At 46.3% G+C, this 14,794-nt stretch overlaps 1 protein-coding gene across 1 annotated transcript in view; it reads left to right on the forward strand.

The window, feature by feature from the left end:
* The first annotated feature begins 5,005 nt into the window (after positions 1-5,005).
* The window catches only part of LOC124545659 (trypsin delta-like), a 50,275-nt gene continuing 40,486 nt past the window's right edge, over positions 5,006-14,794 (forward strand). Inside the window, exons 1-2 of the mRNA XM_047124607.1 lie at positions 5,006-5,040; positions 11,997-12,135. Of these exons, the coding sequence (XP_046980563.1) occupies positions 5,006-5,040; positions 11,997-12,135 (174 nt within the window). The remainder of the gene's footprint in view (positions 5,041-11,996; positions 12,136-14,794) is intronic.

A 14,794-nucleotide genomic window follows, 5' to 3' on the forward strand; every position in this document is an offset into this window, starting at 1 on the left:
ACCAGCCTGTATAAATAAGGAACAGAAGTGGTCCTAGCACTGATCCCTGGGGCACCCCCTATTTGCTGTTCCCACTCAGACCACACATCATAGCCATTCTCAACACTGTGAAGAATGGCCTTTTGGTGTCTGTTGTTAAAGTAAGAGGTGAACCAATTGTGAGCTACTCCCTCTATTCGATAATGGTCCAACTTCTGGAGCCATATTTTGTGATCAATACAATCAAACGCCTTAGCTAAATCAAAAAAGATGTGTAGCGTTCGAGACCTTTTGTTTAATACATCCAGTACCTCACAGAGAAAAGATAATATAGCATTTTCAGTTATTAGAACGCTTCTAAAACTGAACTGTAAATGTGATATTAAATTATGTGAAATAAAATGATCAATTATCCTTATGTACACAGACTTTTCCATAACTTTAACTAACATTGATGGCATAGAAATAGGTCTAAAATTGTCTGCATTAGCCCTTTCTCCCTTTTCATTAAGCGGCTTTACTACTGAGAATCGTTCAGGAAACTGACCATTCCTTAAGGGAAAAATTACGAATATGGCTAAGTACAGTACTAGTATGTGCAGCACAGTAATTTAACATTCTGCTAGGCACTCCATCAAATCCATGAGAGCCCTTAGTCTTCAGTGGTTTAATTATTTACTCAATCTCCTCCTTATCAGTATTACAGAGGAGTATTTCAGACATCAGTCTCAGAAAGGCATTTGGTAAGAGAGTTATATGATTCCCTGTAGAAACTAAATTTTTATTTAATTCACCAGCAATGCTCAGAAAATGATTGTTAAATACTGTGCTTATATCTGATTTATCAGTAACAGAAACTGACTTAATAAAGTCGACCTTGTGCTGCTGACCAGACACTTCCTTCACAATTTACCATATGGTTTTAATTTTAACCTGTGATTTAGCTATTCTGGTTGTGTACTCACATATTCTTTGCCTTCCTAATAACATTTTTAAGCACCTTCCAATACTGTTTGTAATGGACTACTGTAACTTGATTGTGACTACTTCTAACATTTTAATATAATTACCACTTTGTTCTACATGATATCCTTATCCTACTAGTCAGCCACCCAGGCTGCCTTTTACTCCCAGTATCCTGTTCAGAATGTTCCAATGGGAAGCACTCTATAGCGTGAAAATTTCATTCTAGAAACATCCCCCAGGCTGTGGCTAAGCCATGTCTCCGCAATATCCTTTCTTTCAGGAGTGCCAGTTCTGCAAGGTTCGCAGGAGAGCTTCTGTAAAGTTTGGAAGGTAGGAGGCGGGGTACTGGCGGAAGTAAATTTGAGAGGACGGGGCGTGAGTCGTGCTTGGGTAGCTCAGTTGGTAGAGCACTTGCCCGCGAAAGGCAAAGGTCCCGAGCTCGAGTCTCGGTCCGGCACACAGTTTTAATCTGTCAGGAAGTTTCAGTCCGAGAAGAATTCATCAATGGAATACCCCGAGAAAGACTGAAATCACATATATCTTCCAAGATAGCAACGAAGTTTTCACAATCGCTGCATGCATTCATTCCACGCTTTGACACTGAGGGATCCTATAGCAACTCTGCTAGCCAATTAAGTCACTCGATCTTAATCCCGCTGAAAACTTTTGGACATTCTGGAACAACAAATGAAACATAGCAATTAACGTCAGCTCAGTTTGGTAGTTCTGTGTGATCTAATCATCAATGAGTGTTCGTAGTGTGTCAAATGCGGTATATCTGAAGAAACTTGTGGACTCTCTTCCTCACCAAACTAAGGCCATTACAAAGACTAGAGACGATGTTACACTGTAGTAACATGATGTCTCCTGTGATTGAGGGGTACTTTTTGTCCGTAATGCTTATACTTCACCCCATCCATACTGCCTAGCAAAAAATGAAGCATCCAGAATACGTGGTTGGATGTGAATGCGACTTTGTACAAATACACACCATTGGATTACGAGTAACTGATTAGAAGTGCAGTCCTCTGTGACAGGTGGAATGGCCACCAGTGTGCATTGAACCGTGGTACTACCCAGTTCTTTAGAAAATCAAAAATAAAATCTCACCACAGTTTTTTAAAGGAAATGGGAAGTCCGGGTCACTGGTGATGGACAAGCTTGTGATTGTTTTACAATTTTAATTTGACTCAAAACAGACTTTATTATAAACTTCAATTCGGACATTTGCCCTCTTACTGATGCAATATACAAATCTTCACTTTGATTGAATTACAGAAACACGAGTGAGAATCATATTATTTTGCGTCCGGTACCAAAATTATTGATAGTAGGGACAATGAATAATCAATCACAAACAATCGTTCTTGGTTAACCATGTCTAAAGAGACTAATAACACTATAGACTTCCATCCAAAGTTACACAGCAACGTAATACCACAGTTTCATAAAGAACAAAGAGATCTTAAAGATTAATGAAACTGAAGTGCCCACATAAAGGTTCACAGTGAAACTTGCTTATACTAAAAATACAAAGTGGGCCAACCAAGGTCGCAAAACTTGCACACAGGCATAATAACAAGTTGCACGTTCATTAAAGATAGACAAATGATTAACACAAGTGTTAAATAAGAAGGGCTAGTAATAACTCAACCAATAAAATGACTTACAGAAACGCCAATATTAACAAGGTGGCCTCATTTAACGGACATAATGACACAGAATGACTCTAAAATTGCACTTAAGAGAACAGCGTTAAGGCCCACAGCAGTGTTTGGAAGCAACAACGCTACGGCCGGTAGGCAATATGAGCGTTCACTCCCCACGGCTTGTGCACGGGGTCACATAGCAGGCGGTGTATATTTATATATAATTCGACAGGCCCCACAATGAGCGGTGCTGACAAGAATCCATAACCGCGCCGACGCAAGGGAACGAACAGTCTTAACAAATGGCCTGCAGTACAAATAGATTACAATGAAAACACTCAAATCACAAAAATGGCTCTGAGCACTATGGGACTTAACATCGGAGGTCATCAGTCCCCTAGAACTTAGAACTACTTACACCGAACTAAACTAAGGACATCACACACATCCATGCCCGAGTCAGCATGCGAACCTGCAACCGTAGCGGTCGCGCGGTATCAGACTAAAGCGCCTAGAACCGCTCGGCCACATCGGCCGGCGTCAAATCACAGCCACGCTGGAATATATAATAAGCACGCCCCCAAATTCTTAAGGAGCAATACTCTCACATTACCCGTCTCCAAGTAAATTAGCCGAAAACTTAGAGATCACTTCCTGTTGCCTTTAAGGCACTTTCAACATTATATAAACATACAAAATGCTGCCGTGACAAATGATTAAACCATTAACTCTACGGCTGCGGGCACGTACACAACCGCAGTCAGTCTCAAAGCGGACAATATGTCCAAAAACAAGTTAAAATTTGCACGAAAACCACTTAAAACACTCACACCATGGATGATTAGAAACGGAATGAGGAACATCAGCCTCCTTAAAATAGCCACTGGAACCAAGTTCAGAATTATCTCCGGCAGCTACCCATGCCACAATAAGTTTCAACAATCTTCTTAGTTAAACACAGAATAAAAGTCATACGTAACTTGGAGCTTGCAAATTACGAGCTGGGAAGCTGTTCAGCGTGAGACGACGAACCCACCACAATTTTGCACGTCAAGGCGCCCAGTGATCAGCACCGTACATCCGGCGCGCCAAAAGACAAGGGCGGCGAGCGCGGCGAGGCCCATGCACCGCGGTTAGGGACGCCGGTTTGTTTTCAACACAAGCTGGCTCGTTGAACGCCGACCGGAGACTCACTCGTCACAGGCCGGCCGGTGTGGCCGTGCGGTTCTAGGCGCTTGAGTCTGGAACCGCGTGACCGCTACGGTCGCAGGTTCGAATCCTGCCTCGGGCATGGATGTGTGTGATGTCCTTAGGTTAGTTAGGTTTAAGTAGTTCTAAGTTCTAGGGGACTGATGACCACAGATGTTAAGTCCCATAGTGCTCAGAGCCATTTGAACCATTTGAGCCATCACTCGTCACATGTTCACCCGGAAAACCCGCCGGGGGAGCAGTCAAAGATAGCAGGACATCCGAATATCGATATCAGCGATGCAAGTCGAACACCCTAGCACCGCCGCCACGGCTCATGCATTAGTGTTGCTCGTGTTTAGTGTGTTAAGGGATATAGGGTGGGTGAACAGCGTCAGGTGTCGAGTGATCACTGTAAAAGACATACCCGTGTGAGTCAGCATTACAGCAACAGACGAAGTTTCAAAGGGAACTCACAGTGGATCCCCATTTGGCTTGCTGGGTCGAATCGTGCAACATCCAGATTTATATGGTTTTCGGACGTGACAGTGCCCTGATGTTGGACTGCGTGAGAGCAAAAGGGCAGGCATGACTGTCGACAAGTTTCCGGTCAAACACATCTGACCACTAGAAGCAAGGACTAGCGTATTGTGTACCAAGCACATCACATCACATCACATCTGTGCTGTCATTCGAGAATAAGTGCTGGAGTCCCTGCAACATTCTGCGTCATCCCATATCATTGGCCACAAACTAATAACAGCTGGACTAGGTAATTACCGTTCCATGCGTAGGATGCTGGTAACTTCACAAGCGGCTGCGCTTTCAGTGGTTGCATTACCGGGAATCGTGGCTTGCTGATGAGTGTACAACTGTGAATGGCAGTTCTGCGCTGATATAGATGACCACTGTCGGCGAGTAATGTGTCAGCCTGGGTAGAGGTCCCATTCTTCCAACATGTTGGAGTGATGCAGCGGTGTTACTCTTGATGTCTTGTGTGGAGAGTCCTAAGGTCACGGCTGGTAGTGACTGAGGGAACTCTGACGGAGCAACGGTACATCACGGACATGCTGCCTCCTCATGCGTCACGTCTGCATGGCAGTATCGCGGTGCTATTTTTCAGCAGGACAATACTCGTCCATACATGGCACATATCTATCAACTGCTTGCATGATATTGAGATAATCCTGTGGCCAGATCCCCTGATCTGTCCCAGCTACAATATGTGTGGGACCTGTAACTGCCTCTCACGTGAAAGGTAAGTTGTTTTCATTTGACTGAGATGTAATGATTCATGAGAGAAGTCGTTATTTCACCCTGAAGCCAGTTATTGTATGGAGATCTGTGTTGAAACCTTCCTTTCAGAGACAAAGTAACTTAGATGAACTGCTTTTATTATTATTATTATTAATCATTTAACTACTGCTTTGATTTAATAATTATTATTATTATTACTGATTCAAGGAATTATTTCTTTAGTATTCAGTCTCGCTAAGAAAAGAGTATAGGTCTTTGGAATGAATAAATAACTAAACAGACCTTACTAGACGACGTTTATGTTCAGGGCACTGTGCATGGTAGACTAGAGATTTGCTGCTGTACGCTGACTGTAAGCTGTATCCAATGTCTCTGCCGGTCGTCGAACTGCGTGCTGAATCTGTAGAAATCTTACGTTAACTACGGTGCAATTTCCTTTCTATGGAAGCCTGTCCGTCGAAGTGGATTTGTTTAAAAGTCTTTAAATTAATGGCCGTATAGAGTTTGCAGGTTCGAGCTTGCTCAGTGTAAGGAAATGTCTCGTAGTGTTAAGCATGTACAAATATTTGAAAATGTGAAACCATAAGATGGAGAATAATTTACGCAATGCACAACTTATTTATGCCGCCGAGAAATTGAGTTTATTGGTTTATTATTCTCGCACAAAATCAGAAATCGACTTTCAATTAAAGATGGCTGTCTCGCAACAATGCCTTCTCTCTTAAGCTGTAAAATACTCGTCCATACTCATTAAGATCATAAGCTAGACTATATCTTTTCACAATAGTTAACATCGAAGCAAAGCTCTCTTAGTTCAACGAATAGAGAGAGCGTCAGCCAAAATACCGCTTTCTCGCAGTCAGTTGCATGCGAGTAAGCTTCAAATAATACACTACTGGCCATTAAAATTGCAATAAAATGAATACAATGTGCTACAAACGCGAAATTGCAGATGACCGGCGTTGGCCGGCGAAACGCTGCTGTGATGCTTCGCGTCAGAAGAAGAAACACGCAACATCACGCTACCACCTACGAAGATGACGCGCTACAGACCCGAAACAGCAGTTGGCCGCTGCATGGTGAAACGTCGTTGTGATGCCTCGTGTAAGGAGGAGAAATGCGTACCATCACGTTACCGACCTTGATAAACATTGCTGCTCGCGTTGATCGAGATCCAATGACTCTTAGCAGAATATGGACTCGGTGGGTTCAGGAGGGTAATACGGAACACCGTGTTGGATCCCAACGGCCTCGCATCACTAGCACTCGAGATGACAGAGATCTTATCCGCATGGCTGTAACGGATCGTGTAGCCATGTCTCGATCCCTGAGTCAACAGATGGGGACGTTTGCAAGGCAACAACCGTCTGCACGAACAGTTCGACGACGTTTGCAGCAGCTCTGAGACCATGGCTGCGGTTACCCTTGACGCTGCATCACAGAGAGGAGCACTTGCGATGGCGTACTCAACGACCAACCTGGGTGCACGGATGGCAGAACGTCATTTTTTCAGATGAATCCAGGTTTGGATGGTCGCATCCGTGTTTGGCGATATCGCGCAATTGGAAGCGTGTATTCGTCGTCAACATACTGGCGTATCACCCGGCGTGATGGTATGGGGTGCCATTGGTTACACGTCTCGGTCACCTCTTGTTCGCATTGACGGCACTTCGAACAGTGGACGTTACATTTCAGATGTGCTACGACCCGTGGCTCTGCTCTTCTTTCGATCCCTGCGAAACCCTACATTTCAGCAGGATAATGCAAGATCGCATGTAGCAGGTCTTGTACGGGCCTTTCTGGATACAAAAAATGGCTCAAATGGCTCTGAGCTCTATGGGACTTAACTTCTGAGGTCATCAGTCCCCTAGAACTTAAAACTACTTAAACCGAACTAACCTAAGGACATCACACACATCCATGCCCGAGGCAGGATTCGAACCTGCGACCGTAGCGGTCGCGCGGTTCCAGACTGTAGCGCCTAAAACCTCTCGGCCACTCCGGCCGGCTTTCTGAATACAGAAAATGTTCGACTGCTGCCCTGGCCAGCACATTCTCCAGATCTCTCACCAATTGAAAACGTCTGGTCAATGGTGGTCGAGCAACTGGCTCGTCACAATGCTCCAGTCACTACTGTTGATGAACTGTGGTATCGTGTTGAAGCTGCATGGGCGGCTGTACCTGTACACGTCATCCAAGCTCTATTTGACTCAATGCCCAGGCATATCAAGGCCGTTATTACGGCCAGAGGTGGTTGTTCTGGGTACTGATTACTCAGGATGTATGCACCCAAATTATGTGATAATATAATCACATGTCAGTTCTAGTATAATTTATTTGCCCAATAACTACCTGTTTATCATCTGCATTTCCTCTTGGTGTAGCCATTTTAATGGCCAGTAGCGTATCTTGTTCGGCAATGTACTATATATTCTCACTTAACTCATACCGCAACAGACCTGCTTGGACGTCAATATCATCCCAGTACTCAGGATATCAAGGACCATTCACGACGGTTGTGGACGAGCTTGTGTCAGGATAAAATTGGGAGTGCCACGTCATACTGATAATTAGCTCATACTGCGAAGTTCTTTCTAAGTTGACATAACCTGTGAACTCGTGAACTTTCGTTTCCACTCCTCCCTCTTCTCTGAGTCCTTTGCATTTTTTGTCAAGCATGTACATCACATGAAAGCCCAATGACGGGAAGGAAGAGAGAGAAGATTTCGGACGGACGCTGATAGAATGTCGTTTTTGCCAAAACCATTCGTGCATGGGACAGAAAAAGGGGAAAATGATTGAATCTCCAGAAGTATCCTCCGCCATACACCCTGAGATGACTTACGGAGTGCGGACATACGTAGCGACTTCAGAAAGTACGTTACGCGCATCGTCCCACGCTAAGACCATTGCACAACAAGAGTGATGCAGTGTCAGGACAGAGTACATCTGCATCAGACAGGTTGACGGAGGACATCGAAAAAGTTCAAAGAAAGGGAACTCGTTTTGTATTATCACGAAATGAAGGAAAGGGTGTCACTTATACGCTATATGGTGCGGCAATCGTTAAAACAAAGACGTTTGTCATTGCGGCGATATCTTCTCATGAAATTTCAATTACCGACTTTCTCCTCCAAACGCGAAAATATTTTGTTGGCGCCCACCTATACAGGGAGAAATGATCATCAAAATAAAATAACAGAAATCACAGCTCTCACGGAAATATGAAAGAGTTCGCTTTTCCCGTGCGTCGTTCGAGATTAGTACAGTTGCGAAATAGCTTGGAGGTTGGTCGATGAACTGTGAGCTGCAGAGTAATCATGTTGATGTAGATGTGCATCACAGTTTGCGAGTGAAATTGCGCCACAATTGAAAACGTACTTCAAAGTTGAAGTATGCGTGACAGTAAGATTCTTGTGGACCATACATCGAAATCGAACGAGATTCAACGTGAAATTCTGGTGGCATACGAACCAAATGCAGTGCAGTTTCGCAAAGGTCGCACTAGCGTGGGTGAACGCTGATGGGGAAGGGAGGCAATCAACATCGACCTCGGACGTCGATGTCCAGTCAATCTTTTTGGCAAGCTGAAGGAACTCCTGCGGGGGAAGCGCGCGGAGTGGTCGCGCAGTTAGGGGCGCCATATCACTGATTGCGCGGCCTCTCCCGCCGGAGGTTCGAGTCCTCCCTCGGGAATGGGTGTGTGTGTTGTTCTTAGCATAAGTTATTTTAAGTACTGTGTAAGTCTAGGGACCGATGACTTCAGCAGCCTTAGGAATTCACACACAATTCATCTCAACTTGAGAGAGGGGGGAGGGGGAGAGGGGGGGGGGGGGGGAGAGGGGTAGGGGTGCAAAGAAATTTCCCAACGATGACTTTCACAGTAAGCAAGAAGCGGAATTCTGTCGTCGAAGAAGAATTAAACATTTGGTAGAACGTAACGACCGGTTTTCTCCCTCGCTCTTTGTTTTCACTGACTTGGTGATGATTGTGTTTAAAAATAATGTCTTGTATCTGTCACGCCTTGAAGTGCATTGCAGCGTTCAATAAAAGTTACTTGGTGTGACATGGTAATGTGTAACTCACTTTTTAAATTGTCTCGCCGACGTATCCGTGTATTACGAAAAAATGGTTCAAATGGCTCTGAGCACTATGGGACTTAACATCTGAGGCCGTCAGTCCCCTAGAATTTAGAACTACTTAAACCTAATTAACCTAAGGACATCACACACATCCATGCCCGAGGCAGGATTCGAACCTGCGACCGTAGCGGTCGCCTGGTTCCAGATTGTAGCGCCTAGAACCGCACGGCCACTCCGGCCGGCGGTTTATTACGGATGACAGTGATGAGAACTTTAGAATCGTCCTACTGTGTTTGTACTGTTAGGGTTAAAAACTTCGAGAGAACTGGGAAGAGGTGCTGGTACGTTGCCCACTCTTCTCGAAAGGAACTGATCTGTCGGCCACATGTAAGTTATCGCTACACTCTGCCCAGTCGCATTAATGTGGACACCTGTCACAAGGCTGAATATGATCCCCAAGGATAGATCATACTTGTGTTAACCCATTGTGCCTTCCAGAATGACGAGATCACACACGGAATGCCACAAAAGCATTCCCTAGACCATGACGTTCCCTGCACCAGACTGGTTCCTTCCGACTATTGTTGCAGGATGTTTGCTTTCAGACGTTTCACGCCGACGATCATCTGCCCGATGAAGTATGAAGCGTGATTCATCTGAAAAGGCCGCCTTCATCCCCGACAAGCTTTATATGCCTTCCACTGCTAGTGTTGATACCTGCCGTCTGGTTATTGCAAGTTGTCGTCTAACCTAGGCGGTAGTCACATTAACGTGACTGGGTCGAGTGTGTTACGATTAATATCAACAGGAGAGGTACCCAGCACGTAGTCTGAAATGTGATTAAGGCTGTCAAAACAAAGTCTCAGTTCCCACCCAAATACCACATCCTGTTGCAGATCTAGTTTTTATTTATCTTAAAACTTGCTACGAGAGAAAGCTGGAATGAGCGTTGCGGGAAATAAGCCATCTTTCAAATGGTTCAAAGGGCTCTGAGCACTATGGGACTTAACATCTGAGGCCATCAGTCCCCTAGAACTTTGAACTAATTAAACCTAACTAACCTAAGGACATCACACACATCCATGCCCGAGGCAGGATTCGAACAAAAATGGCTCTGAGCACTATGGGACTCAACATCTTAGGTCATAATTCCCCTAGAACTTAGAACTACTTAAACCTAACTAACCTAAGGACATCACACACACCCATGCCCGAGGCAGGATTCGAACCTGCGACCGTAGCAGTCCCGCGGTTCCGGACTGCAGCGCCAGAACCGCTGGACCACCGCGGCCGGCAGGATTCGAACCTGCGACCGTAGCGGTAGCGCGGTTCCAGACTGAAGCGCCTAGAACCGGCGGGCTACGTAACCTTTGAAACTACCACTTTAATGTCGTTTGTTTTCGCTACCTGAAATGTAGACCGTTGCTGCACCCGAGTGCATTAGCGACCTCGGTTACGGAGGTATGTTGTTGTAACTGAAGTATAAAGTAAATAACATTTTCAATACCTTGACCCTCAACTGGAGAATAGTGAGGTACGTTCAAAATCAAGTGAGCCGTGGTACAGGTGCTATCGATTACTGTCTATGTGGAGTTATGGTCTTTGAGAAGCTAGGGGGCAGCGACATGCGAGTCGGTTGTATGACGGCGTGAGCATGCGTTCTCTAGAACGCACTCGCGTACCACCAACCCCAATGGCCTTGATCTATGTAGACTGGAACAGGAATTGATTTGAAAGTCTGGGGTCCCGTAGAACCGACCAATATTTCGCCAACTTCTGGGTGATATTGCCATCACCTACAGGCTTGGTGTGGACCCTCGGTTCGAGACGGTCAGCGAATTATCATCGGATTATAGCCCTGTCCTGGCAACGCTATCGCGAAAGAGATGTCAGATGTCAGTCTCGCCATGTCTACCTGGAAACTAACAGGACCCAATTCCAGCGTTAGTTGAACAGCAATGTTGTTCCTGCTTCGGAGGTGCAGACACCGCCCCAAATCGATAACGCTGTGGATTACCTCGCACGCAAAATTCGGAAAGCTTACAAGCTATCCTCTTTCACTGTAATGGAGGACCACCGGACCTCCGATACACTACCTCCTTTGTTTGAAGAACTTGGTCATGCAAACTGTAGCAATGGACGAGAAACTCGGCTTAGCACTGACTGTTACATAAAGTGGACAGGCAGGCGTATGATTTTGGAACAGAGTATGGAGTCGTGGGAGGACATGATGTCTTCCTTCCTTATACAGACCAGGGAAGAATGGAAGTTGGTCAAGAATTTACGGGCTGATCTCACTCCTAGGGGAGTAAGAACGTGTACAGGATCATCACGGTGGGCCGGCCGCGGTGGTCAAGCGGTTCTAGGCACTCAGTCCGGAGCCGCGTGACTGCTACGGTCGCAGGTTCGAATCCTGCCTCGGGCATGGACGTGTGTGATGTCCTTAGGTTAGTTAGCTTCAAGTAGTTCTAAGTTCTAGGGGACTGATGACCATAGATGTTAAGTCCCATAGTGCTCAGAGCCATTTGAATCATCACGGTGGACGACCATCTGCAAGCACGTTTAACGCCGCCCAGCGAAGTAAGGGCTGGTACGAGAAAACTGAATGGGAATAACGTGCCTGGTGTGGACAAGATTGCCAACCTACGCCTGAAGCATTGCCTCCTAACCCTTGGTGCTCCTCGTGAGAATTTATAAGGGCTCTTCTCACAAAGGATTTTCCGTCGACTTGGAAGATTGCTAAGGTGGTCCCTCTCCCCAAGGCGTGGAAGTATTGACGCTTGCTACCAACTATCGACCTGTCAGTTTTCTTAGCAGCTTGGGCAGAACGTTCGAGAAGGTCTATTTACCCGCCATTTCGAGCCTCTTATTGCAGCAGAAGACAAGGTTCGAGTAGAGCAGTATGTTTTCTCTGCTTGGCGGAAACTGTACCACGTAACTTGAATGTGACTAAAGCCACTGCTGCATTCCTTTTAGATATCGCTCGTTCTGTTTTTACATCTTTGCCTACTGGCGCGATCCGTCTCTGTCTAGTCGCCGGGTAGCGTTTCGGTAGCCTGTTAGTTGAGTCTTTGGTTGTAGTTGCTTGGCCGACTTGTTGACCACATCCGAGTCAGTGGGTCGCAGTCAGGGCGAGAGACAGGTAAGAGGCACGTGTGACACACGGTGGAATGTTCACGGAGCTTATGAGCGCACGGTTCTCTAAGAGGTCGGTTGTCGCTAGAGTTGTGTTGTCGGCAATACCTGGGCCTAGTGTCGACGCAGCTGATTTACCCGGCATTACGGACTCATAGGTGCTGTTATGGGTGTAAGAGTGATGTGCATTTTCTGATGCCGTCTGCTCTGCTCTTGTGGGCTGCCATGTGTGTTAGTGACCACTGAGATCGAAATTGAGTCTGATTTGTATTGGAAGTTGTTGCTTCTCCGACTGGTGTAGCGACTATAAAATTGCCTACGCCTGTGGCCTTACGAGCTGTTCGTAGCGTTTGGAGGCGCTGGTCCGGGGTATTTTTGGTTATCCGCCGGTTCACCGGGCGCAACCAGTCGGCGTCGCTTCCCGTTTCACCGCAGCCTCTGAGACGTTACGGCCTCCCGGTTCAGTACGGCATTCCTCATGTTTTCTATCTTGTAGCAATCTGGCGTGATTTGCCCAGTACTGCCCATTATTGTAAACCATGATATTCATACCTGGCCTGCTGTACCTGCCACTGCCATGGTTTCCCTGTCTGAAGTTTGGTTCTTAACGTAATAGTTTTAATACTGATGCAATGCTCAGTTGTTAATAGGTCTTTTATTATTTTTCCACGTCCGTATCTTGAATACGCCCAAGAGCCTTCCGTGATAGAGCTAATGTGTTTTCGGAATTATGTGGTTCACTTGGGCCAGTGTTACAATTTGTTTTTCTATTTATATATATTGAACCTATCTGTGTCTTGTTTACCTGTAAATCTGAATTAAGGACTTTCCATTTTAATGCATGTTTGAAAAATGCTCTATATTTAGGGTGGTAAGATAGAATAGGGGAATTCAGAAGAAATGTGTTGTTGGCAGGCAGCTGAATTATGAGTTATCTGTGCATTAAAGTACTGTTGAATTCTTGTGATTTTTTTTCTCTGAGAGGCCACAGTTCGTAGTGATAGACGGTAAATCATCGAGTAGAACAGAAGTGATATCTGGCGTTCCGCAAATTAGTGTCATAGGTCCTCTGCTGTTCCTGATTTACATAAATGACCTAAGTAATAATCTGAGCAGCCCCCTTAGATTGTTTGCAGATCGCGCTGTAATTTACAGTCTAGTAAAATCATCAGACGATCAATTCCAATTACAAAATGATCTAGAGAGAATTTCTGTATCGTGCGAAAAGTGGCAATTGGCACTAAACTAAGAAAAGTGCGAGGTCATCCACATGGGTAATAAAAGAAATCCGATACATTTTGGCTATACGATAAATCGCACAAATCTAAGGGCTGTCAATTCGACTAAATACCTAGGAATTACAATTACGAGCAACTTAATTTGGAAAGACCACATATATACACTCCTGGAAATTGAAATAAGAACACCGTGAATTCATTGTTCCAGGAAGGGGAAACTTTATTGACACATTCCTGGGGTCAGATACATCACATGATCACACTGACAGAACCACAGGCACATAGACACAGGCAACAGAGCATGCACAATGTCGGCACTACTACAGTGTATATCCACCTTTCGCAGCAATGCAGGCTGCTATTCTCCCATGGAGACGATCGTAGAGATGCTGGATGTAGTCCTGTGGAACGGCTTGCCATGCCATTTTTACCTGGCGCCTCAGTTGGACCAGCGTTCGTGCTGGACGTGCAGACCGCGTGAGACGACGCTTCATCCGGTCCCAAACATGCTCAATGGCGGACAGATCCGGAGATCTTGCTGGCCAGGGTAGTTGACTTACACCTTCTAGAGCACGTTGGGTGGCACGGGATACATGCGGACGTGCATTGTCCTGTTGGAACAGCAAGTTCCCTTGCCGGTCTAGGAATGGTAGAACGATGGGTTCGATGACGGTTTGGATGTACCGTGCACTATTCAGTGTCCCCTCGACGATCACCAGTGGTGTACGGCCAGTGTAGGAGATCGCTCCCCACACCATGATGCCGGGTGTTGGCCCTGTGTGCCTCGGTCGTATGCAGTCCTGATTGTGGCGCTCACCTGCACGGCGCCAAGCACACATACGACCATCATTGGCACCAAGGCAGAAGCGACTCTCATCGCTGAAGACGACACGTCTCCATTCGTCCCTCCATTCACGCCTGTCGCGACACCACTGGAGGCGGGCTGCACGATGTTGGGGCGTGAGCGGAAGACGGCCTAACGGTGTGCGGGACCGTAGCCCAGCTTCATGGAGACGGTTGCGAATGGTCCTCGCCGATACCCCAGGAGCAACAGTGTCCCTAATTTGCTGGGAAGTGGCGGTGCGGTCCCCTACGGCACTGCGTAGGATCCTACGGTCTTGGCGTGCATCCGTGCGTCGCTGCGGTCCGGTCCCAAGTCGACGGGCACGTGCACCTTCCGCCGACCACTGGCGACAACATCGATGTACTGTGGAGACCTCACGCCCCACGTGTTGAGCAATTCGGCGGTACGTCCACCCGGCCTCCTGCATGCCCACTATACGCCCTCGCTCAAAGTCCG

Source organism: Schistocerca americana, chromosome 8, assembly GCF_021461395.2.
Source record: "Schistocerca americana isolate TAMUIC-IGC-003095 chromosome 8, iqSchAmer2.1, whole genome shotgun sequence".
Lineage (NCBI taxonomy): Eukaryota > Metazoa > Arthropoda > Insecta > Orthoptera > Acrididae > Schistocerca > Schistocerca americana.